The 27,336-nt window shown below is 40.9% G+C and overlaps 2 protein-coding genes across 4 annotated transcripts in view; one reads left to right on the plus strand and one right to left on the minus strand.

Annotated features, from left to right (window-relative positions):
- Positions 1-1,864, plus strand: part of march5 (membrane-associated ring finger (C3HC4) 5) — a 27,857-nt gene extending 25,993 nt beyond the window's left edge. The window contains exon 6 of the mRNA XM_046070684.1: positions 70-1,864. Within this exon, the coding sequence (XP_045926640.1) occupies positions 70-186 (117 nt within the window). The 3' untranslated portion in view covers positions 187-1,864. The remainder of the gene's footprint in view (positions 1-69) is intronic.
- A 49-nt stretch (positions 1,865-1,913) lies between these two features.
- ide (insulin-degrading enzyme) lies at positions 1,914-27,122 on the minus strand. 3 transcript variants are annotated; one of them, XM_046070671.1, is made up of 25 exons: positions 26,971-27,122; positions 26,028-26,212; positions 24,989-25,196; positions 23,636-23,805; positions 22,684-22,806; positions 21,876-21,988; positions 21,459-21,621; positions 21,246-21,338; positions 21,057-21,148; positions 20,642-20,722; positions 19,497-19,600; positions 17,784-17,886; positions 17,548-17,670; positions 17,039-17,121; positions 15,391-15,535; positions 13,437-13,547; positions 13,082-13,202; positions 12,015-12,106; positions 10,457-10,568; positions 8,319-8,486; positions 7,532-7,804; positions 6,373-6,434; positions 5,389-5,461; positions 5,222-5,289; positions 1,914-4,201 (listed from the first exon to the last, which is right to left on the minus strand). In XM_046070671.1, the coding sequence occupies exons 1-25, from the start codon at positions 27,054-27,056 to the stop codon at positions 4,106-4,108; spliced, it is 3,048 nt and encodes a 1,015-aa protein (XP_045926627.1). In that variant the 5' UTR covers positions 27,057-27,122; the 3' UTR covers positions 1,914-4,105. The 3 variants fall into 3 exon arrangements, with proteins under 3 accessions (XP_045926627.1, XP_045926626.1, XP_045926628.1); XM_046070670.1 differs by lacking the exon at positions 15,391-15,535 and adding an exon at positions 16,286-16,430; XM_046070672.1 differs by lacking the exons at positions 15,391-15,535; positions 26,971-27,122 and adding exons at positions 16,286-16,430; positions 26,478-26,685.
- Positions 27,123-27,336: the final 214 nt, after the last annotated feature.

Here is a 27,336-nt window from a genome sequence, read left to right on the forward strand (position 1 = left end):
GGGGGGGGGGGGGGGGGGGAGCTTTGATGTCTTTAAGCCCTCGTTCACCATATATTTTTCTTCCTACAGGGAGGTATCGCCTTTGTGGCCATCAAGGGGGCATTTAAGGTGTACTTCAAACAGCAGCAGTACCTGAGGCAAGCCCACCGCAAGATCCTCAACTTCCCCGAGCAGGAGGAAGCCTGAGGAGGCTCCAGAGGACAGCCGGACAAACCGCACACCTCTGTCTGAGGGCCGAGGGAGGGGAGGATATAAACTGTCAGACTCTGAGCAGGAAGTTTTGGTGAAACAAACATGGGATCAGTGCCACCCTTACAACCTACTCCCACCCTCCTACACCTCCCCCCCCACCCCACCACCCCCGTCTGTCGCTGACATCCACGCAAGGATCCCCACCACCACTACACATTTTTACTCCCGACGCTTTCGTAAGAAGACAAATGAGACTTGTGGACACAGACTGGAGCATGGTTACACACAACACCCCCCCCCCCCCCCCCCCCCCCCCCCCCCCCCCATCTCTTTTCCAAGAACTCGTGCTGTGACTGTGGGGTGGACGTGCTTCCAAAATCACATAACTAATACTTATTGTAAACTTGCTGTATTTTAAAGGAAGACAATGCGGGGCATGTGTAATTAGTTTTATAATAATTATAAATTGTTTTATAATGCTTAGTTTGCGGATTTGAAAAGCCCCCTTTGCCAACGTTGGGGTTTATATTGAATGGTGATTAATGTTCAGTGTGTGAAAGTGGAATGTATTCCTGATAAAACAATAAAACGTGTTGTGAATCATGACGCAGTACATTACCCACAACCAGGAAGAATTGCGAGAATGTGTTGCGACTGTTGAGGTGTAATCTTAATGCGACTCTAAAGAGAACCATCTAAACCCTGACCACTGAAAGGATGTTAATATAGGTGTTTTAGACCCCCCGCATTGAGGGGTGTCTTTAATTTTTTCGTTCACATGCCTTGGCAGTGTTCACGTAAAATTGTCTAACTTTATCTGTTTTTTGCAAAACACCAGTAACTGATGCGTTTTTAAAGCTTCATCACCCGTCGAGCCTATTGCCATAAGGCCGTCTGTCAGACGGTGGATGGAGAATGTGGATGCTTTAATCCTTTTAATCAGAGCTTTTTGCAGTGACTGAGCATTATGAAAGTTTTGGGGAACTGATGCAGCACTTTTCTCTGGGAGATGTGAAACCTACAACTTAGTCTGGACTTTCTGTCTGTCTTTTTATTCAACATACAGTTCCCCTTCTGGAGCTGTTGGCAGGAAATTAAAGGGCCAGTTTCAAATTAAGAACAAGCTTCTCCTCACTAGCTGTGCAGATATTTATTTCTGCCTACACCTCAGTTGCCTTTTACAATAAATACAATTTTCAAATGTCTTAATTCTGGAATTTTTAAGTACAAAATTAAAACTCTTGACAGCAATCTCAATTAACTGGGACACCATTTCTCAAAGCAATGGAAATGTCAAAACCTGGAAGAAAGTACTGTATCTACAGAGGATTAAGTGAGGGCTTTTTGTAATTTCAGTGAACTGACTAACATAGCACTAATAGTAAATAGGTTTGCTTTAAATCAGTGGCAGCATGTGATCAATGTCAGTTTTTCATGTGACAATTTTCAGAGGACCGAGGCACGGCACATAGCTGACCACTTAACTAGCACATGAAAACTGTGCCAGCTTCAGACATCCTCCAGCTTGCAAGCCGCGACTTCCCCGGTACGTTCACTGTAAAAGCATCCACTCCGCCAAAAGAGACAAAGTGTGATCTGTGTTGTACGGACGTTGCTTGTGAGGCTGGAGTTCTACGGCATCCGTTATGTGAATAAATGTATTTTTCCAACATTGAAGTGCATGTGTCGTTTGTAGAGAGGGAAATGAATAATAAAAATAGTTCCATTCAGTAGTTTATTAATTAGAAACACACAGACAACAAAAACAAACTGAGAATGTATCACTGGCCCATGAACCTCACCAGCCAGACATCCATGGGGGGGGGGGAAAGCGCTTCTGATTTCTTTAATGTACACCAAACACTAGGTACTTCAGATGGTAAACAGTGCAAGGCCCACCCAAGCCTGATATGTAATGTTGCTAGTTTCTGCTGAGCGCTGCATGAAAACAGCTGTCACTTTCCCCAGGTGCTGTCAAACTACTGCCTGTGGGAGTGAAGGTCTACCTAATGCTGCTGGTTGTCTTTGGGGTTTGACCGCAAAAGAGTACTGCCTGAAGCAGTTGATAATGAAAGGGAGGAGGGGAGGCTGTAACTCTTAAAAACACAAATTGAAATGGTTTTGATCTGGTTGAGACATAGTAAAATGCTGGAAAACATTGACGAAGCTTTTGCTACAGCACAATCATAACTTAAATAATTCTTAAACGATGCAGCATCATGTGAGTGAGCCTGAGAGCAGGTATTAGAGGGGAATTAAATCATAACGGATGGTTGGCTGTGTGACCAGGGTTGGCAGCTCCACCAGCAGTGGTTTGTCACAGCAAAGCTGGTGTACACCTGAGAGAGCAGGTCATGCTTGCGCCGCTCTGACATCAATGTCCGTGCGCTCAGATCGAACGCGGTTTAAGCTGGAGCTTGGATCTGTGTGGATCCAGCTGCTGTAGCTACTCAGCAGTGCAGAGCCACATCTCCTTCTGCCACACACTGTGTCCCCTGTACACATCATTAGGTTATTGCTTAGTGAGAAAAGTGCATATATTCAGGAAAAATAATCCAGACTGGTGCTTTTCTTCCGCTTTAGGCATCAACATGAAATGCTTTGTTTTTTTTTTTATTTTCAGAGAAAAAAGGGCTAGCTGCTTTTTTGACACCTATGCTGTAAGAGCCAGTGCACAGTCCAGCAATTTGGGGGGTGGAGGGGGGCTGGGGTTAGATCCTCCAGGATTCTGCCCCAGATCAGACCAGAAGCAGTTCAGTTCAGTCAGATGCAAACTAACTGATGCCCCCCTGGAAAGGCACAAGCTGCAGAAAGTCTGCAAGTCTCGGACAGACTAAGAAGAGCTTAGAAAAAACTAAAAACACTGCTCGTCTCTGCAGCCAAGACCAATAAGGATCTGATCACATTTAGTGAAGTGAACAAAGTACTACTGTAAATGACATATTTAAGTTTTTATTTTTAGTCAACCACTAGTAAAATTTAATGTAAAAAACAGCATGGAGGTACCCCTGAGATGTCTGAATTACGTACTAATGTAAAATGCAATTTAAAAAAAAACAAAAAAAAAAAACCCGAAATAAAAACAATTTTCATGTGAATGGTTCTCTGCCGTGAGCAATTTCAAACAGCTCCTCAAAGGGTCCCAACATTTTACCAGTTTACAAGCAAAAATATCTCAAAACCTGTGAGGATTAAAACCATAAGTATAAAGGCAGATATTCCTCAGCAATGCATACATTTGAATAAAATATTCCATTTGACCCGAGTGTGTCTTTTTGTGATAACATTTTCAGGAGCGCTGTGGTGCCTCAGAGCGTTACATGGCAAACACACCGGTCCGACAAATAAAAGAAGACCTTCATGGAACTACAGTCTCTAAACTCTGCAGCCCTCACTTCAACACAATAAACCAACTATCCGTTCTCAAAGCAGCATGTCTGAATAATTCAAATAAAACGCCTCCTACTGTGAAGCCTCTGCAGTATACTCATGTAAAAGGGACCTGGCCCTTGTCTGTTTTTGTTTGTTTTTGTTTTTTTTAAACATTTCTATTTCCTCTACAACGGCCTACACAGTTTTGTGATGCGTGTGAGTGTTACATCTCACTTCAAGAGACTTAACATGAGTCTGGTGTGACCTCTATCGTCATCACGGCTATGTCGACAACCACGGCTAACTTTGTGATTCGAATACACGCGTTTGTCTTCTAGTGGCTCCAGCCTGCCACACATGCACACACCGCATGCACACACACACGCACACAAACACACGCTAATGCAGGCTCGGTCAGATGAAAGTCTTCCTGACGGGAGGAAGGGAGGGGGGTGTGTAGGTGGGAAACACAGCGGGCTCTCCTGTGGACGCCCTCCCCGGCGCTCCCCCGTGCCGCTGCGTGTCGAGCTGCCGGCCTCGCTCACAGTTTGGCAGCCATGAAGTTGATGTGAGGCTTGACCAGGGGGAAGAGAGGCAGGCTCCTCTTGAACTCCGTCATGTCTTGAACCAATGTGGGCTGCAAGGGTAAGAGAGGGCAGGTCAGAGTGGCATTCCCACTGATGTCTGACGTCTTCTCACTGTTCTGCTCCGTCTGTTCACTTGAGGACAAAGCCCTCCCTAAACTGCAATTGCTGCTGATAGCAAAAATAGCTACATGCACATTGTTTCCACCGTTTGTACTTCCTAACTTAGCAGAAGCGCCTACAAATGTAGTCAGTGTTCCTGTATCAGCAAGATGCTGCAAACTTTTTTTGCCTTGAGCAAAATGTCAACCACCAAAAATACAACAGAGAATTACTGCAACAGGGATGCGCATACCACACCTCATCTGAGATGGTGTATGTTTCAACAAATCCCATGAAAAAGGACAAAAGCAAACAAAATGTTACACCGTCTCTCAATACTTTCCTGTCTGTGGTACTGGGCCCCGAAAGGCATAAATCTTAAAAAATAAATAAAATTAAAAAAATATATATATCTATTTTTTTTTTTTTTAATAAAGACACATTTTTGGTAAAACTTCTAGTGACTGTAGTTGTTAGCAAATGTTACAGAAATGTGTAAATAGATTTTTTGTTGTTGACTATTTTCTTAATACACATTTGGTGCTCTAGTGAATATTTCTGCAGGACGTGTGTGTGTGTGTGGGAATTCAAAATAAACAACAGTGTGTGTGTTCATGGTTAATGAAGGAACATGTCAGTGCAGCAGTGTGGCTCACTGGTGTGTTTTTAATAGCTTTTGGACAACAGTGGAGCTCTGAGGCACAGAGAGATATCAGGCTTTGGCTACACACAATACTTGTTAGTACAATCAATTCACAGTTGGTCAAAACCAACAATATGCAAAATATAGAATATCACCAGTGTGTGCTGCTTATTGATGTCGTGTTGCATGAATTTTGGGATTTATTTTACTTTAGTGCCGTTGCAAATGTCAAGTAACAAAAACCTGAATAAAGTGAATACGTCTCAGTAGTTGGGAAAGCTGTCAGGTTAATGGACACAGAGACATAAAGAAAGACCATGTTCATTACCTGTGGCAGGGAAGGAGCAGGGGCAAGGTTGACATCATTCTGAGCGGGGAACTCTCCTACTATTGGGCCTGGTAAACACAAACAGTGGCGTACAGGTCAACCTGACACTGAAGGAACCCGCTGAGAAATAACGCCCATGAAACTAAGGTGTGAACACAGATACTTACAGGAGTCCATCTCTCTGGACAGGACGTGCACAGACACCTTGTGTCTCTTCGGGGCTTCGACTGTCAGGCGGTCCTGCAGGGGGACAGACTTTTTTTTTTAAACGGTTTTCATGACAAATAGCATCCTGTAACCAAGTTTAATTCATTATTTAAATGGCCACATATACATTTTGGTAAAAACAACAACAATAGTTACTGTCCATAACTGAAATGACTCATCAGTGTGTTAAAAACCCTTTGGAAGTGTTGCTGCCAGAGGAAGAGACTGTGTGGCCTGCGTGAGTCTGTGATCAGTTCTGACAGCCATGCGGAGGTTTAGCTACACAGTTGGGCCCCATCACTGTCTCTGGATGGAGGATTATTTTAGACTGAAGATTTGGCTCGTCTGCAGTCACACAGCGTCAACTCTTGGTGTCCAAAAATGAGAAAGAGAAAATGCCCCTGCGATGGCAGCTGATAGCACATTAGAAATGCATTAGGTTTATTCTGCATGCAGCCTGTGATGGTTTCTGCAGGGCTGAGATAATGCCAATTCTTTCAGCGTGTGTGTCTTTGGCCCTTTATACCCCTTGAAACAGGCTGGCTGGCTGTCATTATGGCAGCTGATATATGCTGTGAGCGCCCTGCGTCAGTGTCACCTCCACGTCTATGAATAGAAGCGGGAGGTCGGAGGAGATGAAAGCTCGGAGGGCAGACTGAATTCAGTAAAACCATGTATGTCTGGAGTCGGTGGTGTGATAGTGCTCTTATATCGAAAATGCGATCATCATGTAGCCTTTGAACATTTACAAGGAATGCAAAATGTGTATTTTATTTGTTGCCATAACACTTAGGTAATGTACACACATCTCTCAAGAACCATGAAATATTTGGCTGAGACATAGGGCTGAGTGAGAGGAGCAGCAGAGGACAGACTCTGCCACTGTTCACTGTCAAATGCATTCAAGGGGAGGATGACGCAAGACAAAAAGTTGTACTACTTACTCTGTAGAAGTGCATTATGTTTTCTTTTGTCAAAGTCTTCAGATATGCCACTTCAATGTTATCTGCAACACAGCAAGGCAAACAAAAAGGTGAACATTATTAACATTAATTTCACTACTGCACTGCTCAAAACCTAAGAAGAGCATTTCAAAGAGGAGCTGGACTGCACATGAGGTACATTTTAGCCCGAATACTAAGGTAACATCAAATTATTTTCCAAACTGCATCAATAGTTTCTATTGCTTACCTCTGCAGGCAGCCAGCAGTTTCACTTCCTGTCAATGAGGTTTAAACAATAATCTTGCAGGGACTACTAATCCATCATAGTGAAAGTTGGTCAATGTTCCTGGTGCTGCATAATAATAAGCAACTGAAAGCACCAGGGGTTTAAAGCCGTGTTATATATTGGTGTGTTCAACTACGAGTGGAAAACAAGTATAACTTTTTTTTCCTCATTGTTGGACGATTTTTCAAATCAAGAGTTTCCACTGCAATGAACAGTTTGACACTAAAACCAAAAACAGAATCTAACCATATTAAATTAAGCATCTTTTTGGACAAAACGTAAAAAATTATTACTGAATCAAGTGAAGGGAAACAATGAACTAACCGCAGCTGTATCTCACAGTTAGCCCGCAGAGCAGTCTGTGTAAGCTCTGACTAATGCCGTGTGTTGTATGTTTTTCCTGTGGCCTTGAGCGCGTTAGTTGCCCTCGCTCTGCCGACTCTCCTTCCCACTGCTAGTGCAGAGGAGGGGCTTGCTAGTGGCTAGTGTCGGTAATCACCACCACTCCCTTGGCAGCCTTTCAGTGTTGCCATCACTCAGGGCTTTAGGCAGATTACTAGTGAATCAGGCCCATTACGATCCATTACGGCACTCAGGAGAGTGCTGCAAGAGAGAGGTATGCTACGGCTGCAGATTATTTCAGGCTTTAATCGATCCCAATTTGTGCAGCTCTAAGCAACATCCTGCTCACCTCTGGGACTGACCAAAATATTGATAACTCTCAAAAACTTTCCTTTTCCACGTAACACAAGCCGTTTATAATTTTGAAAGACATTTCAACACACTTAAAAAAAAAATGGGTGCATTTGACCTTGAACCAAAACATAATTAAGAGTTAGCTGTGAGGTGAAGAGGACTGTTGGGAGGCCTCACCTCTGTCAAAATTATACTGCTGAGAGATGATCTCTCCCCAGTACTTTGCACACTCAGCAGACAGCTTCTTAGGTTTGTCCAGGCGGCGGATAGCCAGGGCCTGGATGTGTTTCTGGAAGGCTTCCTCGCTCATCTCCTCCACAGCCTTCTCCATGGTGCAGAGGAAAGCCTCCACACGGCTCTCCAGGTAGTGGGGTGCCTTCTCCGACTGGATGATGAAGCGCAGGCCTTGCACTCCGTTAGCCCGGCGGGGCCCACTGAACACAATGTAGCCTGGGGGAGGGGGGATGTGCAGGAGCTCAGCACAAAGGACAGACAGGGTACCATATCTTTTGCAGAACAACTGTTCAAAGGCCATTTTGTTTTAACTTCACAATCATATACTCATGTAGATGCCTTTTAAGTAGTCTCAAAAACATTTCACAGTAAGCATATTCTTATTGTTTTATTGTCTCTGTATTTATCTTGATTTCAATTTTAGGTCTGGCACTATTATTACAGTTTTGCTTCCAAGGAAAGTTCAAGGAAAGAGACTCATTCCATTCACTCCCTGAGCCATTAAACATCATCATGGTTGGCAGCATCTAAGTAGTATCTAATTACTAGAGGCAGATTAAAGCTGCATAATTCTCAAAGAAAAATGCCTTCATGCCTGAATAAATATTCACAACTTGGTAGCAAAATTAAACACAACTGCTTATCTCTGTATCCAGTATATTGAAAACTGTGTTGAAGAATGCAGCACGTGATACTTTCTCCATCATCTTTTTGTGTTTTGCAGGCTCACCCAGCTGTTCTTTGGTTCTCAGTGTGTTGAAGCAGGGCTCAGAGATGATCTGACAGAACAGCTCCAGCAGCATGTTGTCGTGGGTGGTCTGCATGTCTGTCTGATAGTAGATCTCAATACCACAGTTGTTGTGCACCTCATTCCTCTGCTGGTAAACATACCAGCCACCTGTGAGGAACACGAGAATATTGTGTTACTTTTTTTTTTTACCCAGTAGGGTAAATCACACATAGTAAACAAATTCAGTTGGAAATACAGAAACAGAAAAAAGGGCAGGGCTTAAAAAACAAAAAGCAGTAACTGAAGAAGCAGACATATTTTGTAGGCACTGAAGAAAGAATGAAAATATTTAAGTAATTTGCATCAAAATATTATTTGATAATATTATTAGTAATTTATAGGTTTTTGTACTTCAAAAATATAACCCCTTTCCTTCCCATCTCTTGTTGTACTGCTCCAGTTTTTAAACAAAAACAGATTATGGAAGAAAAACTGAAAGCAATCGTTTCAATATCCCATATTTGTGTGTGTGTAAAAAGTAGTTAAAAGTAGAATCCTTTCCATTACCCTAATCACTCGCCTAACTGTAAACCTATATATAATCCATTCCAAACGATGACCCCTGGGTGTATAATCAGGTCTTTCAAAAACAAAGTAACAGCTGCAAAAAAAAGCAAAGGAGCTGTTGCAATTGTAGATATGCAATTATGCTTGAGGCAGGTAAAACAGGAAAGTTAAGAAAACTGAGTACAGTGTCCAGAAAGGTGGAGACATTCTGCTGAATGCCAACACTGCGCTTTTCTCTGGAGTGGTTCCGAATTGTCATCTGTACTTTCAATTCTTTTGAGCAGAACATGGAGAGGAGCCATCCATTCTAGCAAAGGGAAAACTGCTTCTTTTTTACGCTCAGCTTCAGTTTGTTTAAGTCTATTGTGATCAAGTTCACTTTGAGTAGAGGACGAGTGGAGGCTGGGTAATGCAGGTACCTTTATGCACATGCTGACGGAGCACTTTGGCTCTGCGCTCAGGGAGCGTCATGTCCACAGTCCTCAGCATCTCCCAGAGTATTATTCACAATACGTCAAAAGTTTTATTTAAGTTTACTTAGAAAACAACAAAAAAAAGGAACATTAAAATATTTTGGACAGATAAGCTCTTTGATTAATCAAACCTCAAATGTGGAATGTGTGGAAAGTTCAGGCTTGTGTCTCCACTGTGTATTTTGTTTTGTCACAGCTTGTTAAACATCACGCTGTTAATGTAGCATAACCTAGCTTTCAATCACCCCCAAACAACCGTGACATACTAAATACTGCATACTAAGAAGTCAAACTGCATATGGCATACTGGGCTTTTAAAGCCATATAAATTACAGGCCAGTATTTTGTGCCTTTGCTACAGCAACACAGCACATTAATAACTTTTGTTGTAGATTTACTTGTTTTCTAGTGTTAGCGCATGTATTAAAAAGCCTGTCAATCAATTTAAAAGAGATAGGCTCTCTTTCTCATTGCATTTAAATCACATGCTGACTTAAAGATCACTGGCCAGATTTCTGTGAGCTATCTGCTCTAAAGCTTTCAGGAATGAGATTAATAATGTGTTTCTTGGATAAACTGTCAGCCAGTCAGTCATTTCATAAGCCAGCTTGGTGTTTACATCCTTTATGCCCTTCTCCTGTGCTCCTGCTCTGTGTCTGACTGGCAGTCTGGAGCCAAGCCTGGAAAATCCCTCGGTGAAACACAGGATGTCTCCAGGTGGCCCCGCGGAGCTCTGGTTTTCCTCTCCACACCACTCGACTTTCCTAATGTAATCAAAAAGGCAGCACAGGTGCTTTTGCTTGGCGTGTGAACATTCATCTTTGAACTGAGAGGAAGGTGTGCATGTATTTTGCCCAATGACGTCCATTTCCACTCTGTGATTATTATATTCCTCTGAGGGAAATGAGGGATGTTGAATTTAATCAAGTCTTTACAAACGCAACACATCCGTCATTGATGACGAGGGCAAGAGCGCTGTGTAAGGCCTCTTCTGCATGGTCGCTGTGGAGACAGGCGTGACTGACAGATGATGATAAACAGCGCTTGTGTGTGTGTGCGCGTGTGTGAGAATGGGATGAGGGGGAGTACAGGACCCACCGTCTGGAACCTGCACCTCTCTGTAGCGAATCAGTTGGCTCGGGAGGAGTGGCTTTGTGTGAGCGTGCTCAATGAGCGTGTCCTCCACCATTTGCATCATGCCAAGAGCAGACTAGAGCGATGCCAGACAGGGAGGGAAAAGAAAACATTTTAGTCCACAAACAGTATTTTTAAAGCAACATTCTACTCAGAAAGTAGCGTTTAGCTCTGATGTTAAGCTCTACAAGAATGTGTAATTTACTTTTCTGTTATGCACACTTTCCCTTAACCTGGCTCCTATTTCAGATAGAGATGTTCTGTGTGCATTCACCAGAATTGCTTCTGATGTTCCACAACAGGTTGCTTTAAGCTGTGGATTCTTCGTGACCCGAATTAAGTAACGTTGGACCCTTTTCCTCCCTCAACCTGTGTCGCAGAGTAATGATACACATGTAATGCATTGCTCGCTCAAATCCACCTAAAATCTGTAGTGATATTCCATATTCAATGTACATTTCTCACCTCCATTAACTTGTTATGCAGATAGTTTTGCTTTTATTTGCAAAGGTTGTGAGATATGTTGCTATATACGACTACGGATACAGTGAATGGAATTTTGCTTGTGGTACTCTAGTCCTGACTGTGGACTATTTTAGTATTTGGTTTTAAACCATAAGCATAAAATAATTATAAAATAGTTGAGTTCTGTGGGTTACGCTGAGCAGTAGTCTCAGTAGCAGATCACACAACCTTTTAGATAAAAACCAAAACCACTAAGGGTTAAAAAGGGAAATTAGGTTTTTTTCTGTTTTATTACTGAGCCAACTTCACTGCAGTTTATAGACTTAATCATAGGTATAGCCATAGCTAATATGGCTTTATATGGCGTGGACTTTAGCTAACAAAAGAGGTTTTCAGGTCAGACTATGACAGGGTTTCAGAGTGGAGAGGTACGTGTACTACAAGGTTAGCTGTTCTTGCAACAAAAGTGTTTTTTAAATTTCTACGTTTAAGGTGAAGTTTTCCTGCATTCTATTTGGCCTTCTTTGCTAACTAATAAATACAATTTTTCATCAAAACATGACTACCCGATTTAAATCATGTAGGATTCTCTGCTAAACTACTTGGTCAGCTCTTGCTCTGGTGTTACAGGAGCAGGCCCATGCTGTAGCTCCAGGATGACGAAATGGATCATTGCTCCCACTGGTGAGTCAAATTCTCTCTCCGCCAGACTGTGACTCTGTCATCATTACAAGGCGTAAGGTGGGCGCTGTGACTGCTGGGACCTCATAAAATGTGACTTGGTTGTAGGATCTTATAAGAGGTTTCAGACAATAATCCTCTCTGATACCATTGGGGGGTTAGATAAAAAGGTTGAAGGCGACTCAAATGTTTGAGAATAAAAGGTGTATTCAGTGCTTCCTGAGAAAAGGGCATACAAACGTTACAAAACTTGGAGCATTGATATGAAGGGAAAGCAGCACTATTTTTACAATTTACAAATCCATTAAGGCAGAGGAGAAACTAAATTCTAATTCCCTCAGCTGGCAGTAAAAATACAGTGAGTCCGGTGACAAACCTCCTTGGTGATGTTGCCATGAAGAAGGGCTTCAATATGTAATCTTGACAATAGCTGAGGTATGAAGGCCTTGAGGCGTGGGAGAGTTACATCTGGAATACAGATCACAGACAACAGCAATAAATCGAAGGGCAAATTCCCAAGATACCATCAAGACCAACACAAAAACCAAAAAAAAAAAAAAGAATAACTGCTGTGTGTGTTTAACGATTTCATCATGCAGTATATTCCCATCACAAACAAGACATCTGTGGTTACATGTTAGACAATCATGCAAGCCTGGTAAAACACACACTTTTACATTCAAACAAAAAAAATAAAGTCTTTCTCAATGCGGGCTGGCCAATCTAAATTCAAGCAACGTCTGACCCAGATTCAAGGATGAGCTACTACAGGAACACACACACACACACACACACACACACACACACACACTTTATCTAAATTGTCCACAGCAACATCAACACCAACACACACACTAGGAAACAAGAGACCGAAAATGTCTTATAGAGCCCAGGCAGGGGACGGCAGAAGGGAGAGGACACTGATAAGGGAGCTAGCCGTGGTAATTGGAGACCCTGGTGACTGGGCTACAGGTTTTGACCCTGCAGGTTAATTGAGTCTCATGTGAATCCGAGGATAGTCTGTGTAAGCTCCGTGGTTTAAATATAACAATCTGCCTTTCAGGTTCCAGACTGGCACTGCGAAGGGGAAAGACTGCAGCTAGGGAGGCATCTGCTGGAGAACAGTCTTAGCATTCAAATGAGGATTTAAGGAGGAAAACAGAAGAAGACCTAAAGTGAGAGGAGCCCTGCATCGAGTGCAAGCCTTTGAAACTTTAACCCAGGCACTCCAGCCTATGAACCGGGAAATACATTTGTTGTACATTATTCAAACTCATACACTTGCAACACAGCCCCAAGCTTCAATTGCTCAGGTCTAGCCTGAAGACGGGCTTGGCTATGCATTTATTTTGTATTTCTGTAATCTCAGTTAGCCCACAGTAGAACTGGGACTTTAAGACATAAGTAAAGAGAGAAAGAAAGGAATTATGAGCAGTGTCTCACCGTCCAGAGCCTCTCTGAGCTCATCTTTGGTCCAAGCAACCTCGGTCATTAGTAGACGGAGGTAGTACATGGCATGCTGGTGAGGCTGCTCGGCTCTGAAGTTATTCAAAGACCTCATGTACTGCGGGGAGAAAGAGAATAAAAAGTCAGTTCAACATCAACACTTTATGATCTAGATTTTAAGAAGTATAATATTAAAACTACTACTGCTGCTGCTACTTCACTGCCCTTGTGTAAAGTAGAGTGAAATATGTTCTGAATACCCAGGGGTTAACATTAGCTGTTGCTAAAAGTCATTTGTTCCATCGATCATGACTCATCATAACTTAACTACTGATTTGCAGTTAGAGCTTACCGCTTCTTTGATGATGTCAAAGCGCTTCTCATCTATCTCAAAGGTGGCCATCTTCTCAATGATCTTCTTCAGCAGGATGTGCTGTTTGTCACTGTAACCTTTAACAGACAGCTGCAGCAGGCAGTGACAGGAAAGGTGGTACATTATCAACAAACAGAAAGATAAGGTGAGCCTGACATGATCGGTGGTCAAAGTGTTTTACAGGTAATACTGTAGTTTCATTTGTTGATTTGAAAGTTTGGACCCATCTATTGATAATGTGTGGTTGAATGTAATTATTGGCTGACTGATCGTCAAGAAAAGACCCTCCCCCGCTGAAGATGAGTCATCACCACTACAATAAATATCACAAAATATATAAAAGTACATCTACATTTGTTTAAAATGTTTCAAAATATAATAAACTTCAACTAAGAGGAACATATTATGTTAAAAGATACCTATCGACCAGTAGGGTAAAAAATAAAATAAACAAAAGGCTGATTTATATTAGGAAGTATCACTTCATCAACTCTTCAAGTGCAAACATATTTCACTGTGGTATCTCAGGACAGGCATAAGTGGAGGATGATGTGGTTTTTCTATGCAAATGAGCATTTTAAAAATGGAAAAGAACAGTCAAGGTTATTTAAAGCCTCCACTTTGCAATATCATCCACACCTTATGGCCCTTCATGATTCAGCAAAACTTCCAGCTACACTCTCAGACTCATCCCATCCTCCCCCAGGTCCCTGCAGTGACACCTGTTAAATGTAATCTCTCCTAACATCATTAACCTTGACAAACACCAGGCCAGCCACACCAATACTGCTGACTCAAATCAATTACTTACCGAGCCACACATAACTACACATATAGTGTGTTGAATAGCTGTTCCTGACGACACACCACAACCATGAATGCACTGGTGAGAGGTTGCTGATGAATGAATGTTACTGGGTCAAGGGTGCAGAGTGTTAGTGCAGGAATTAGAAAGCTTGAAAGGCCGGAGCTAAACATCACCACTGCAAACCAGTTTCAGTCATGGGTTGGTTGTTACTTTGCTGTGCAACATTAAATCACTGACACACATACACAGAGTTGAGAAAACTGCTGTATTATGCTGTAAAACTGGGGAAACAAAGAGGTGCCTGATTGAGCAAGTCACTCCTTATTATGTCCATCAAACTGCCTGGATACAGATCAACTTTCAACGTCCTCTGTGCACTTGCATCAGCAGAAATGTGGCTATAAATATGTCAGAGAATCCGCATCATTTGGCTTTATTCCTCATCTCTTGCGACAGAGACACTTTGTCATCTACCACCTGTAAGGCAGTGACAGTGTAGGCAAATCGTGCCATCTAGTTCATTTCTCCTGCACATGCACTGTCTGAATACATTACCCTGAATAGATTTTGGAAGTGAATCTGTAAAATCAGTCACCGATGTGTCCTTGACACACTGAAAGTCTGCACAAAGTTTGAAATTTGTCTGTTTTATTGCCACAGGGGGCTAAACTGAAAACCCATTATGTTAATCAATTCATTTCAAAAACACCAATCTTACAAATTAAGGGTCTTTTGACAGACTTAATTTGAGGTGTCATGGCAATAAATAAAAACAGAAAATATGGACATTTGTGTTGTCCTCTGATAAAATCTAATGAACAGATTCTCTCACACAATTATAATTCATTTAGGTTAATCTTAAGTAGAAATATAAAGTCAATATAGTAGCAAATGACATTTCCAGAGGACTGTATTCCTATATGTATAAGTGACATACAGTATTAAGTTGGTGTTTGCAGGGAATGCAATAGCAAGCATATATTTCCTAAGTCCTTCAGGTTGGACAAACTGAACACACAGAACTTTATGTAATCAAACAGCATAGAAAACCAAGCCATTTGTGCACTCTGTCAAAGCCTTAAAGTGGACCCTTTCTTCCCTCCAGACTTCAAACGGTTTACTTACGAGGATGGCATTCATCCCCGAGGCTACGCCATACACCAGCCCGGCCAGACGGGCTGCATATGTATACTCTTTTAAATCATCCTTCAGTAACCTGAGTAACAAGTAGGTCATGTTGCAGTGCAGGGGATCTGCATATAGGTAGCGACTAATGAAAGGGGGAAAAAAGAACAAAAACAAAAATACATGTTTGTTGGGAATGAGGGGGTTGTCAAAAAAGCAAAAGACGATGCAAGTGTCAGAAGAATGATAAGAAGAGTATGTATATGCAGCCTCATGACCAGCTTTTTGTCCCGTATAAACTGCCAGTGGTGGCATGAGTCTTATATCTTACAGGACTCTTAGTCATAGAATATAGTCGTCTGTTTTCAGATCAACCTTTAAATCATCACCTGACAACTACAGGTGTGCATTTAACCCTAATACTACAAGAAAGAAAGAAATAACAACATGAGAAAATAAACACCTCCTAAGTAACCATAAGGGTTTAACGGGAGGTGGGTGAGCAAAAAGGGGAAAAGGACGGATGAAGAATGAAGAGGAAGATGCAGACAGAATGGCTAGACCAGCCAGGTCTGGGTTGGAAGGTTTTAGCAAATATTAGCATCTTTTTAAACTGCATGGGTGGGATTTACCACATGAGATTAGTTCCAAATTGTCAAGTATTTTGACAGCACAGACAAGGGACTATTATATATAGTCGTTTTCTGTTTTGTCCAATTTATTTCATTAATTCTGTGATAAAACCTTCCAGTTTGGCCATAGAGATGGCTTAAAATGACCTGTAAACCCAGGCCTGACTGAGCCACAATAGCACAGTCTGAGCATGATAAAGGTTCGGGACGTGAGGTCTGGGATGCAGCATGGAGGTCAATAGGGAGGGACTTTGAATACTTACATACATCCCATAGACGGTATTTTGGAGGTCATAGTTCAAGCCAGCTAGCTCGGCTGCATATGCATACTCGTTGAGGGAGTCCTTGAGGAGCTCCAGGTATAAATATGCCATGTTACAATGTAATGGGTCCACATACGCAAACGGGCTGTAGAGAAAATGGCAGTGGTCAAACAAAGCATAGAAACAAAGAGTAGAGATTTTAATCTCTACATTTTCTCACAGCAGGAGCTCAAACTACTAGTACAGGTATTTACAATATATGTACGTTCGGTTTGGTATTCGACTTGTAACTGCAATACTCGACGAGGTTGCTGTCACATAAGCCTTAATCTTTTCTTATCTGGTCAAATTTGATGTGCTACTGGTGTTGTAAAGTTAAGCTACTGTTAATGAAAAAATAAAACTTTCTCCAGCTCCTTTGAAACATTTCAGTCTTTTGTTATAGTAGAGCATCTACAGGAATTGTTGACATGACAACTAACAATTATAAATTAAATAAATTGCAGATACTTTTTCTAGACACATTTTTCTGCACTTTTTTGTTGGCAGATTATTTTTAAATATTGTGAACTACTGATGGCTTACGTACTGTATGAGTACATACTTTCAGTTTTTTATTGAGAAATATTGAACTCCGTACATGTAGATGGTGGTAAGCTGTTAAGTACTAGCAAATAAAAAGTTGATTTACTGGGTGGGAACTCAAGCCGAAAGTTCCAGCTGAAGTACAAAGGTTCATAGTTAGTTACTCACCTGAAGAACTCAAAGTTCAGGCATGCCTTGGGCAGGAAAAACTTGTCATCCTGCTTGAACCACACCTTGCTCATAGCAGTGTCCTGGAAGAAATGACCACCACACACAGGGAGTTCTCATTTTCATATTCACTGAAAGTCCATTCTGTACAAAAACAATCGTCTGCAGCTCCTGGAAATGCCAGCCAAGGCACACGTCAGCTACATTTGCTTAGTCATAAAAACTTTACTAAAAGAAGCAATAAAAGAACAAAGGCATCATGGCTTTAATTTAGTCTTTCCTTTAGAGAACGGAAAATGTTTTCTGTTGTTAATAGCTTGTTCCTCTGATCCTGATATTATGGCAACAATGGTAATAAATGCTTCATGTCTCAATCACAATATCTTATTACCATATGAAAGGATAAGAGATTTTTAACAGTATGCTGTTAAGCAAGGATTGTGCATTGCAGTTAGGTAATAGGGAGTGACAGTACTTTGATGATAGAGCTGTGCAGAAGAAACACTTGCCTTGATTAAAGTGGGGACGGATGGAGAGTCTTTCTCAAGAGGGTAGATCTCAAAGTTTGTAGGGATGAACTCATTTTTCATAGGTAATTTGAATTTGCCGTTGAGGTCTGCACTCTGCCATTTCTGAGACAGACATACAATCAGCAAGCAGGGTTTTATAAAACTTAAGCAGTAGTCATACACTCATCACAGGCTCCCAGTATTGTGCGTAAATTGATTAGAGCACTAGGATTCACCTCAATGGTCTCTTCAGAGATGGCCTCTTGTTTGTACTGTGTGCCATACCACTCTTCTGTCTTGTCCGTTTGCCCTTCAAATGACTTTGACACCACTGCAACTCTGGGAAAAGAAAAGAGTGAACAAGCTCGCGTTACATGGATACAAAGACCTCTCTGTAAGAGCTGATTAGATACTCGCTATTTGTAACCACTGCACAAGATGAGACGTGAGTGCTTTTCTATTAATATTGCATTTGGATCATGTTTAAGGTAGTGGAGACCCACTGACATGCTGCCTGCCTCTAACTGGTGAGCTATATTTAGAATTCCTATACATTCCTCAGTGTGCTGCATTTAGAGAGCTTCTCACTTGTACCTAAACATTTGTTCAGTCACAAAGTGGCAATAGGAGGTTCCTGTTTGTTAAACAACAGCTAGGACTTAAAGTAAAAACAAATAGTGTATATTACCAGCAAGTGTGATTATAATTTATAGCACTTTAATGATGCAAACTAAAAGGACGAGACTGCCATGCAAAATGGCAGGGTCAGCCATGCAATCATCTCCTTGGTAAGCATTAAGGAATGGACTAGTTACAAGTTTGCACATTGCTCGACACAAGTACCATGACAAACAATGAATCTGTGTTAAAGCTACAGTAGGCAGGTGTGGCTGTAACAGAAAAGATTGTGCTACACCTCAAACTGTCAGTCATTGCTTTTGTTTTTTCAAAATGGATCTCTTGTTGGGTATAGTCTCTGGTAGGAATTCATTTTGTCACACAGGAGATTATGAACTGAAAATTACAGCCAAACAGATGCTGTTTCAAAGGGTCATCTGCAGCGACGTAAGGGAAAACATTTAGGTCCCAAAAAGTTCACTTTGACTGACAACTATGTTTAACAGCATACAGTATCAACGTGTCGAACTCTGCTTCACCAAAAAACAAAAAAAACAACAACTATTTGACAGGCCAATATCTTTAACATGAGGCAAAATAACAAGTTTTTACTGGCCAAATTGTTTATGCAAAATATAATTCCAATTCAGAGAGCAAAACCAGGTAATGTATTCCTGAGCACACATATCCGTCTCCTGATATAACAAACTGAACCTTTGAGGCTGTGGAGATAATCACTTCTGTGAAGTTGCCTTGCATTCCTTTTCAAGGCAGAAAATTGAAAAGCTGTTTCATCCAAATATCAAAGTAGTGCGACAGCACTTTGTCAGAGTTGGCAAGCAACAAAAAATATTCATTATCAGAATTTATTATCCTCTATATTATTATCCTATTATCGATCACAGATACCAGTTATAAAGACACAGCAGACTTACTGCATCTATTTATCAATAAATAACACCAATAGATTATTTTATGTACATATAGTATACATGCTATTATTCACAATGATTTAAACTGATCACTTACTAAGCACTTACATAGCTATCCACAGGCACACTTTGTTGGCATGTTACAGTGACATTATTCTAATGTTATGGTGGATGTCCATTATATTAAGATTGGCCTTGTTTTAACTGATCGCAATATATAAATCTATACAAATGTACACATTTATTCTGTAGTTTGAAGTCTGCTGTTATGTAAGCTGTGTCCACTATAACATAGTATAAGTCTTATACTTATGAATAGGAATAATCAAGGATTGTTTCTGTAAGTGCATAAATGGCATCAGCTTTTCTATACATGACCAGAGGCGTTCCCACACTGACCTGACATGTTCTGGTCTCAGCTTATCCAGCACCATCTCGATCAGATCTGGCCTGAAGTCCTCCAAAAGGTACTCTGCTGCTAGAACCTCTTCAAGAGGGTAGTACTGAAACACAAAGAGCAGAATGCTGTTAGCATTGTAGCGCTTGAGGAGTTTATTAGTTGAGATTCAGCTGTTTCACAAATAAAAACATTTTCTGATATTAACCACACCACTGTGGTTAAGGTTTGATTAGACCTAATGTTTGTATATTCATTATAATTCCAGAAAATAGTACAGGCTACTATACAGTAGCTTACCATTAGCAGCCTATGAAAATTAATTCCAGTTGGAGAAAGCAGCAGCTTGCTTTAGCGCCTCAAATCTTTTTTAATGCCCCGCCTCCTCCTTGCTGTGATCGGTCGGTTCACAAAAAGTGACTGACGAGCAACAAACGCACACGGCTCCATGAAAGGCTCCCTATCTCCGCGGATATTAGCAGGCAGGAGAGAACGGAAACAGGTGACCGTCACGTAGTGCTCAGAAAACCTGATCTGGAGAGTGCAGAGGAGAGTCCCGCCGCTGTTACGCCAAAGAGTAAAATGTAAAAATGACAGTACCGGTGAATACCGGCACACTTCAAGCACAAACGGCGTCATCTCTACGATTAGTGCAAGCTTTGTGGCTGAGCGTTCAGGCGCAGTCAAACCAACGTGGAAGCTGGTTATTAATCCAGTGCCTGCTGCATGTGTAAAATACAGCAGCTGTGGATGAGAGGAGAGGCGACTGCTAGAAGTCAAGGTGTTATATTTAAGTTTATGTTCTGCTTGCTCAACAGTTGTTCGTTTGATTAATGGCTATTAAAACACATTTGGAGAGGATTTCAAAGGTTGTTTTTTTCAACACTGATCATTTTGGCACTGGTGATTTTCCTTTAGCGCTCACTAAAACCTCTTTGGGGGGCGTCAATGAAGTCTTGCTGCGACGGTCATTCGGGAATAGTGGCAAATAAAAAAAGCCCAGCCTAGTTCTCACTGTGCCTCTGCAAAATCTCAATTCTCAGTCAACAGCAGCACCAGACAGCCTGATGACGACAGCAGGTACAGACGCAATGAGCTGCATTGTGTCTCCGTGGAAACAACCTTTGCAGATAGAAGGGGGACCTACGTGTAGTAAACCAGCCACTTTGGAAGTGTAGCCACGGGGTCGCTCCTTGTCCTTGAACCTGAAGGCCACTTTGTTTAAATCCTACAGAGAAACAGAGATGGAGGATGTAACACATACAACAGACATTTAAAGCCAGATTCTAGAAAGGGAAACTGCACAGAATTTAATCCACATGTTATTCTAATCCCAAAGGAAACAGACTTTCACAGTGTAGCATGGAAAAATTATCCATCCAGCTTCATTTGACATGGATACTTTCAGCAGATAAAATGGTAAAAATAGCTGCCAGGTTCTAATCTACCAGTCTCTACTGTCAATGTTTCTATTAGTTTCTCCATTAACCAGAAATAAGTGGGTCACATTTGTCCTGCCCCTCTGTCTGAAATGTTGTCGCTGAATAGACAACATTAATTACCTTGCACTCCTCGAACACCCACTCCTGAGGGCCCTCAGTACGCAGCTTCTGAATATACTGGAACATGTGGAAGATGATGTCCTCAACGTGCACTGCAGTGACACATGTGACATTATTTACATGTAATTTACACACACACCCACACACTGAATGAATTGCAGTACACATACATGTAGTTGTACTACTTACATAGGCCCTCCTCCGTCAAGTCCACATTGATAATGAAGAACATGAATCCTCTGGCTCCTTCTTTTTGCCCTCCAACAAGTGTGTTCACCCAGCCTTAAAAATAATAATCATGGTATTTTTCAGTTAGTCATGGGTACATATTTCCTTTCTTTTATGATCAAAAATGTAACATCTTGTTTAGTAGGACAAACATGTCCCTAAGTTATGTCCTACCTTTAGATTTGAGCTCAGATAGCAAACTTCCAGGTCCTTCGTGACCAATCAGATGTCCCAGATAGTGTCCTGGGTTAGACTTGTAGTACTTCTGTAGGTCTAGGATGGGGAAAGTCACGTACAGGTTCCTGATGTCTTTTATGGGCACCACTTTGTAGAATTGCTGTGAGAGTAAACAAAGAACAAACTTGTTGTTACTTGTTACTTAGGAAAAGTCATTCATGTGATGCTTTAGAAAACATGTTTTGATGAGTGATAACTGGACATTGTTTTCATTGTACCTGAATGCTGAGAAAAAAAAAAAATAACACTAATAAATACAATCTGATCAAATACTATGTCCCTACATTACAGTAATGGTATACTGAGTGTACAATAAAGTGTGAGAAACACTGGTGAGCGAAGTAACTGGCTCACTCTGAGGTGTTCTTCCTGGAAGGGGTGCTCAGGGAATTCTGGGATAGGCACATTCTTGTTTTCCACTTCTCCAAATAGTTTCACCACCATGGAGGTCAAATCATCTAATGATTCTGTAAGTAAAGAGGGAAAAAAATAAAGTTGAATACATTTATAGTTTAGCTTAGATTTACTGAAGTGCAAAGAGGACCCAATGAAACAGTATTTAACTTCATCCATCTTTGACTGCACTTGTCCATTAAAACACATACCAATTACCATATTTTGACTATTACTAAACTAAGTTCAACTCCAGTGGCATTTTCGACCAATAAAGCTCACTAGACATTAAGCAGTTGAGTAGGTTGAGAGCCACCTGGAGCCATAATTCATGCTAGGATGTTATTATAAGCACTTCTGACAAACTGCATCTCTTATGATTCAGATGAGAAAGTTTTGCAAACGGGTCAGAGGTTTTCAGAGTCTGAAACTAGTAAACAGTCAAAAGGTCAAGGGAATATCTATCTATTAAAATCACCTACACCGTGTTAGCAAAGCTAAAGAGAAGGAAAACAATGCAAAATTTGGTACTTATACTGAGGTACAGTGTCACCATTGACTTGACAACAATGTGTTGTGTTGCTGTATAATAATTTGCAAATAAAACTTGAAATATTATGGTTTAGGCCATGTACGCCAAGTCATACGTGACTTGACTTCCATTATTTGTTCCTCTTTGTTGTCTTACAGAATTGAAAGTACAAGCCACAGGAGCGCTGTTAAGCCAGAGTGAACCTTTTGCAACATTTAAACATCAGTGAATTTTTACCTCTTCCTAACACACAGAGTCCCATGAGGTTGGAGGAGTAGTATGTAGAATGAAATTTCAGGAGCTCCTGACGGATGTCAATCCCATCTTTAGATGGTCGGGTCTCAAGGGTAAATTTGTTACCTATAAGAGAAATTGAGAGACTGTCTATTTGCTTTCTTCTCCATGACAGAGTACAATTGTAATGATCCATCTTTGCGAGGTTCACTGTCCAACTGCAATTATTAATGTAGTTTGAATTAACAGATTCACAAAGATGAGCAGTGTATTGACAGATCATTAGACAGGGCATTGTGTGGAATGGACCGATAATGATTACTTCACTGGGTCGAACAATGACTTGCCTTTTTTTTTTTTTAAATAATCTGTTTATGATGACCCAGAGACAATAGCCGCTCAAGTACAGCTGCTGTGAATGTACCATATTTCAAATACAACTGCAGCCTACATCCAGCAACATCTGAGGCAAGTCAAGTGCCAGTGGTTGTCGCTTTGTTTTTCTGTCTGCGTCTCAAAAAAAACCTCAATCTGGGGAAGATTATGTTGGTCCACTAAGGCGCAATGACCTTCAGGCTTGTCCGTTTCTATTCTTAACTGGAATAAAGATTATACAATTCAAGACTGCCATCAGGTGGCTATTTTGAGCTTGGAGCTACTCCAAGACCATGTCACTATATGAATGAGTAAACTCCATGTACTCATATTGCACAAAAGAATCAACTAGGCCAGTAGACTGGTCCAACATACTGTATATCCAATCATATAATCTAGCCTAAACAGGGACGTTTCTTTAAATATCTATCTATTTTAACAAAAACTATTACATTTGTCTTCAGTGTATCTCTATACTGAGATAAACAAACAGAGACAGACTGCTATATGCAGAAAGTTAGAATGAAACACATGATTGTCTAGTTTAAGAGCATTGGTGGCAACTCCAGAGATTTTCTACCTGTTCCAAATTTACTGAAGGGGTGGTTAGGGTTGCCAGTGGCTTTCTCCAACTGAAACAGCCTCCAGGCATCATTCATTACGTTCTTCTCATGCTCAGAGTCCACAGCATTCACTTCCCGGTCCTTACAGCTCTCATCAAACAGAGGGCACAAGAAGAATTGGGCGAACCTACAGAGATTGCAAAATGATTCAGATTCAATCAGATGCAAAGCAAAGCTACTAGGCTGTGTAATTATCATCTTTTAAGATTTGCTCTTTGAGCCTAATGCTGTTCTGGTTTAAATGACAATTGTTGGTGTGTATGACCATATGTAGACACAGAAAACGACACTTTGTGGGTAATGATGAAATCCATTTGCATGAGTGCAAAGTAAGAGCAACTGCCATGGAAATGAGGAAATGACAAGCACACACAAAATTTGGATGTTGTTAAAGCTACACCCCAGGCTATTGCTTTAGATTTAAAGGTTCATGCAACAAACTGCGTATTGTACCAAGCCATGTCTAAAATCCTTGTTGGACTAAAAATGTACCTCTGTCACAGCAGATTATTTATTTAGATCAATGAAATGTTCTGGAAAAACAATCAAACCATGACCCTTGGTACTGAAATGTGTTTATACTGCGGTGGTGCTTGAGGTTGTTATTCTTAGCGAAAGCATTAAATAAATGCAGACTGATTCTTATACCAAGCGGATGGTTAAAATAATGGGGCCAGCTAATGACACATATGATCCTTTCAGACACAAAGCTCTTTTATTTCCAAACAGGTAACATCATCAATATTTCAATACACTCTGCACTGTCCTTTCCTACAACTACAGTCCAGATGGCCTTCACACTTCGCTGGCGCAGGGGAACAATTAGCCTATGACCCATAAACAGGTTCTTGGCAGCCTATCATTTATTTATAAGTAGGTAAGCTTATCCCAATAGGTTAAATTGTGACACAGCACGACTGTCCTCTTCAAACCACCACAGCTGACACGTGAGCAGAGACCCCTGCAAAGCTGAGGACATCAATCTCACCCTGTGCCTGAGGTTTCTAGCCTCAGTGCAGGTAGGAACTATGCTGGTGGTTATAAAAGAGAGCACAATAAAGCTAGGTCTGGTAACCAAAGAAAGACGCCAACCTGGCAGCTCACTTGGATTAACACCCGGACTTCCAAGGGGAACACTGCGTACTGAAACAATCACTTAAGCAAAGAGCTGACATCTATTTTAATTGAACAAAAGGTATATGCATGAGTGATATACATGAGTGAGAATTGAGTGAGAGTGGGAATATATATAAGAAAATTTACTTTTAGTACAGGGAAAAATTAATACCATCAAATTAATAGAAAAGTACCTATCTAGTGCTCCTTCCAAGTGCTCATGGGACACGTCAAAGTAATAGTTGGTATGCTCTCCACTGGTGAAGGCATTGGAGCTGCCCGCGTGCTCGCTGAGGAACTGGCTGTACTCATTCTCCTTGGGGTATTTCTTTGTTCCCAGGAACAGCATATGCTCACAAAAGTGTGCCAGGCCCGCGATGTTTCCTGGGTCCGATAACGAACCTGTACATTTAAGAAAAATGGCCACAGACAATCAGTTGATCCAGCAGTAGCTCACAGCTCATAAAAAAAGATACAACATCCTGACTTTTCAGTGACTGCCAGACTGGAGAGGAAAGCAAAGAGTAAAACAGAGAATTAACTTATTAATGCAATAATTTAATAAATCAACACATTCTGACAGCCTCTTAATAATATGACTCAAATAATTAAGAGAAAGTCTGGGAAGCTTCTACTCTGCAAGACCTGGTCAAGACAGCTGGCATACTAAACAGGTTTGTGTGGCATGCTAACTTCCTCTTTATGAGAAAGAGATAGTTCATGAGTTATATTTTATTGTCACCAGCACAAAACTTGTGCAAGGTATTACGAATCATCATTTCCCCCAGCTGCAGTAAAAACAACTACTACTGCTGCTGCTGCTTAGTCAGAGAGAAATCACAACATTGTCATAGTTTTGATGGCAACTGTTTTATCTGTAAATGGGACACCAGGTAGGTAGAGACAGAAAAATAATTTTACAGGTTTAATCATGGCAACAGGAATACTGGATTACAGAGATAATATATGCTCTAAATATGCCCTAAGCACAGAATGAGAGTATGGCCAGTATTAAAGATACTCTGCATATAATTAAGTAAAACTTTTGTTTATTTTTATTTTTTTTACTATAATGTGGACCATTTCCATTTAGGGGGCAAAAACTAGTGACATATTTTGCCAATCTTTTTCCTATTGCTTTCTAAAACTGTATGATAAGGGTCCCTGTAAGGAAGAAAGCCACATCAAAATACATCACTACATGGCAAGACAATGGTGATGAAAGATATTTACCTATTTGGACATCCAAAGCAGCTGAGGATTTGTCTGTTGTGGGGTCACTGATGAGCATGGCCTTAAGGCCATTGGTAAACTCCAGGCCCCTGTAAACTCGTTTATCCTCGGGAGAGCGAATAATGTCACTAACCACCCTTTTCACAGCGGGGTCAGTCATTCTGAGTGGCAAGGATGACACCACCCTGGAGTGGAGGGAATCAAATGTAACGTCCAGTCAAAGTTTAGTGCAGTTACCCAAGAGGTCTGTCGTGTTATTTTCAAGGATTTTACGACTGTTGCAGAAATATGACAATTAACGATTTAAATGTTTACCTCTAACGTTAAATAAAGAGTGTGTTTTGCTAACAGTTAATTTGCTATAATAGTAAAGTTAAGGTTAGATAGACAACAACGTTTGTAAAAACGTATTCATAAAAGGAAAGAGTTTTTTTGTAATTCACAACTTACTGTTAGATAACGTTAATTAACGTTAACTTAGTTGACTGAAAACACGAATACAACTGCTTCGCCCAAAGTACAACACAGATTGAGGTAACGTTAGCTACCGTTACTCGTTACTCGCTAGAGGACACAAAATAATCCCACTCACAGTAACATTAGGCAAACTAGCTTTAGCTTGCTAAATTAGCAACAAAGACCCCAAGTGGTAGCGGAAGTTCGTATGTCTAAATATGTGGTTATCTTTAATTCCCCGCTGTTGCAAAATGTTTACAACCAACCATTCAGAAGCTCCATACACAAACCGTTTTTTGAAACGTTGACTGTTACCTTTAGTAGCAACACAGCTAACAGTTTCAGTCAAGGCAGGGAGCTTAACGTAATATAGGTCAACAAACCGGCTTTAACGGCCAGGCTTGGTAGCTAGCTAGCCTACCATTTGGTGTGAAAATAACTCTATTATTTTTAACAAATGTTACGAGATTTGCCATACAACACGTACCTAAAATCTTGGTTAAGACGGAAACTGCTGGCTGCTGACTGGAGATATTTCGTAAACTGGGCCGTTCGGTTAATGCACTTAAACATACTTTGCACCCATGAAAAATATTGGCTTTTCCAGCGCCATATTTGAATAGGCAAAAGTAATCAAACACAGAACCGAGTGTTCTTCCAGATGGTACGTTCTCAAGTCATTCACACTGGTGAACGTGATCATGACAATAGCTATCAATTAGACATTTAAGCAGATTACTTACATTACTTCTAAACTATTTGGTTAAAGGTAAATTGACTGGCACGGGGCACACTGTCTATAATGAAAAATGAAAATAACGTTGTGTCATTGACTCTGATATCGATTAGGATA

The sequence above is a fragment of the Micropterus dolomieu genome, linkage group LG15 (assembly GCF_021292245.1).
Source record: "Micropterus dolomieu isolate WLL.071019.BEF.003 ecotype Adirondacks linkage group LG15, ASM2129224v1, whole genome shotgun sequence".
Lineage (NCBI taxonomy): Eukaryota > Metazoa > Chordata > Actinopteri > Centrarchiformes > Centrarchidae > Micropterus > Micropterus dolomieu.

What these genes read in the sequence shown, in the direction of transcription:
- ide (XM_046070671.1), bottom strand. Translation starts at nt 27,056, where the DNA reads ATGTTTAAGTGCATTAACCGAACGGCCCAGTTTACGAAATATCTCCAG. An exon ending in CTGAGACCAGAACATGTCAG is followed by an intron (nt 17,887 to 19,496) that starts GTCAGTGTGGGA and finishes TTCTTTTCCCAG; the next exon opens with AGTTGCAGTGGTGTCAAAGT. An exon ending in TCTCTGAAGAGACCATTGAG is followed by an intron (nt 17,671 to 17,783) that starts GTGAATCCTAGT and finishes TGTCTGTCTCAG; the next exon opens with AAATGGCAGAGTGCAGACCT.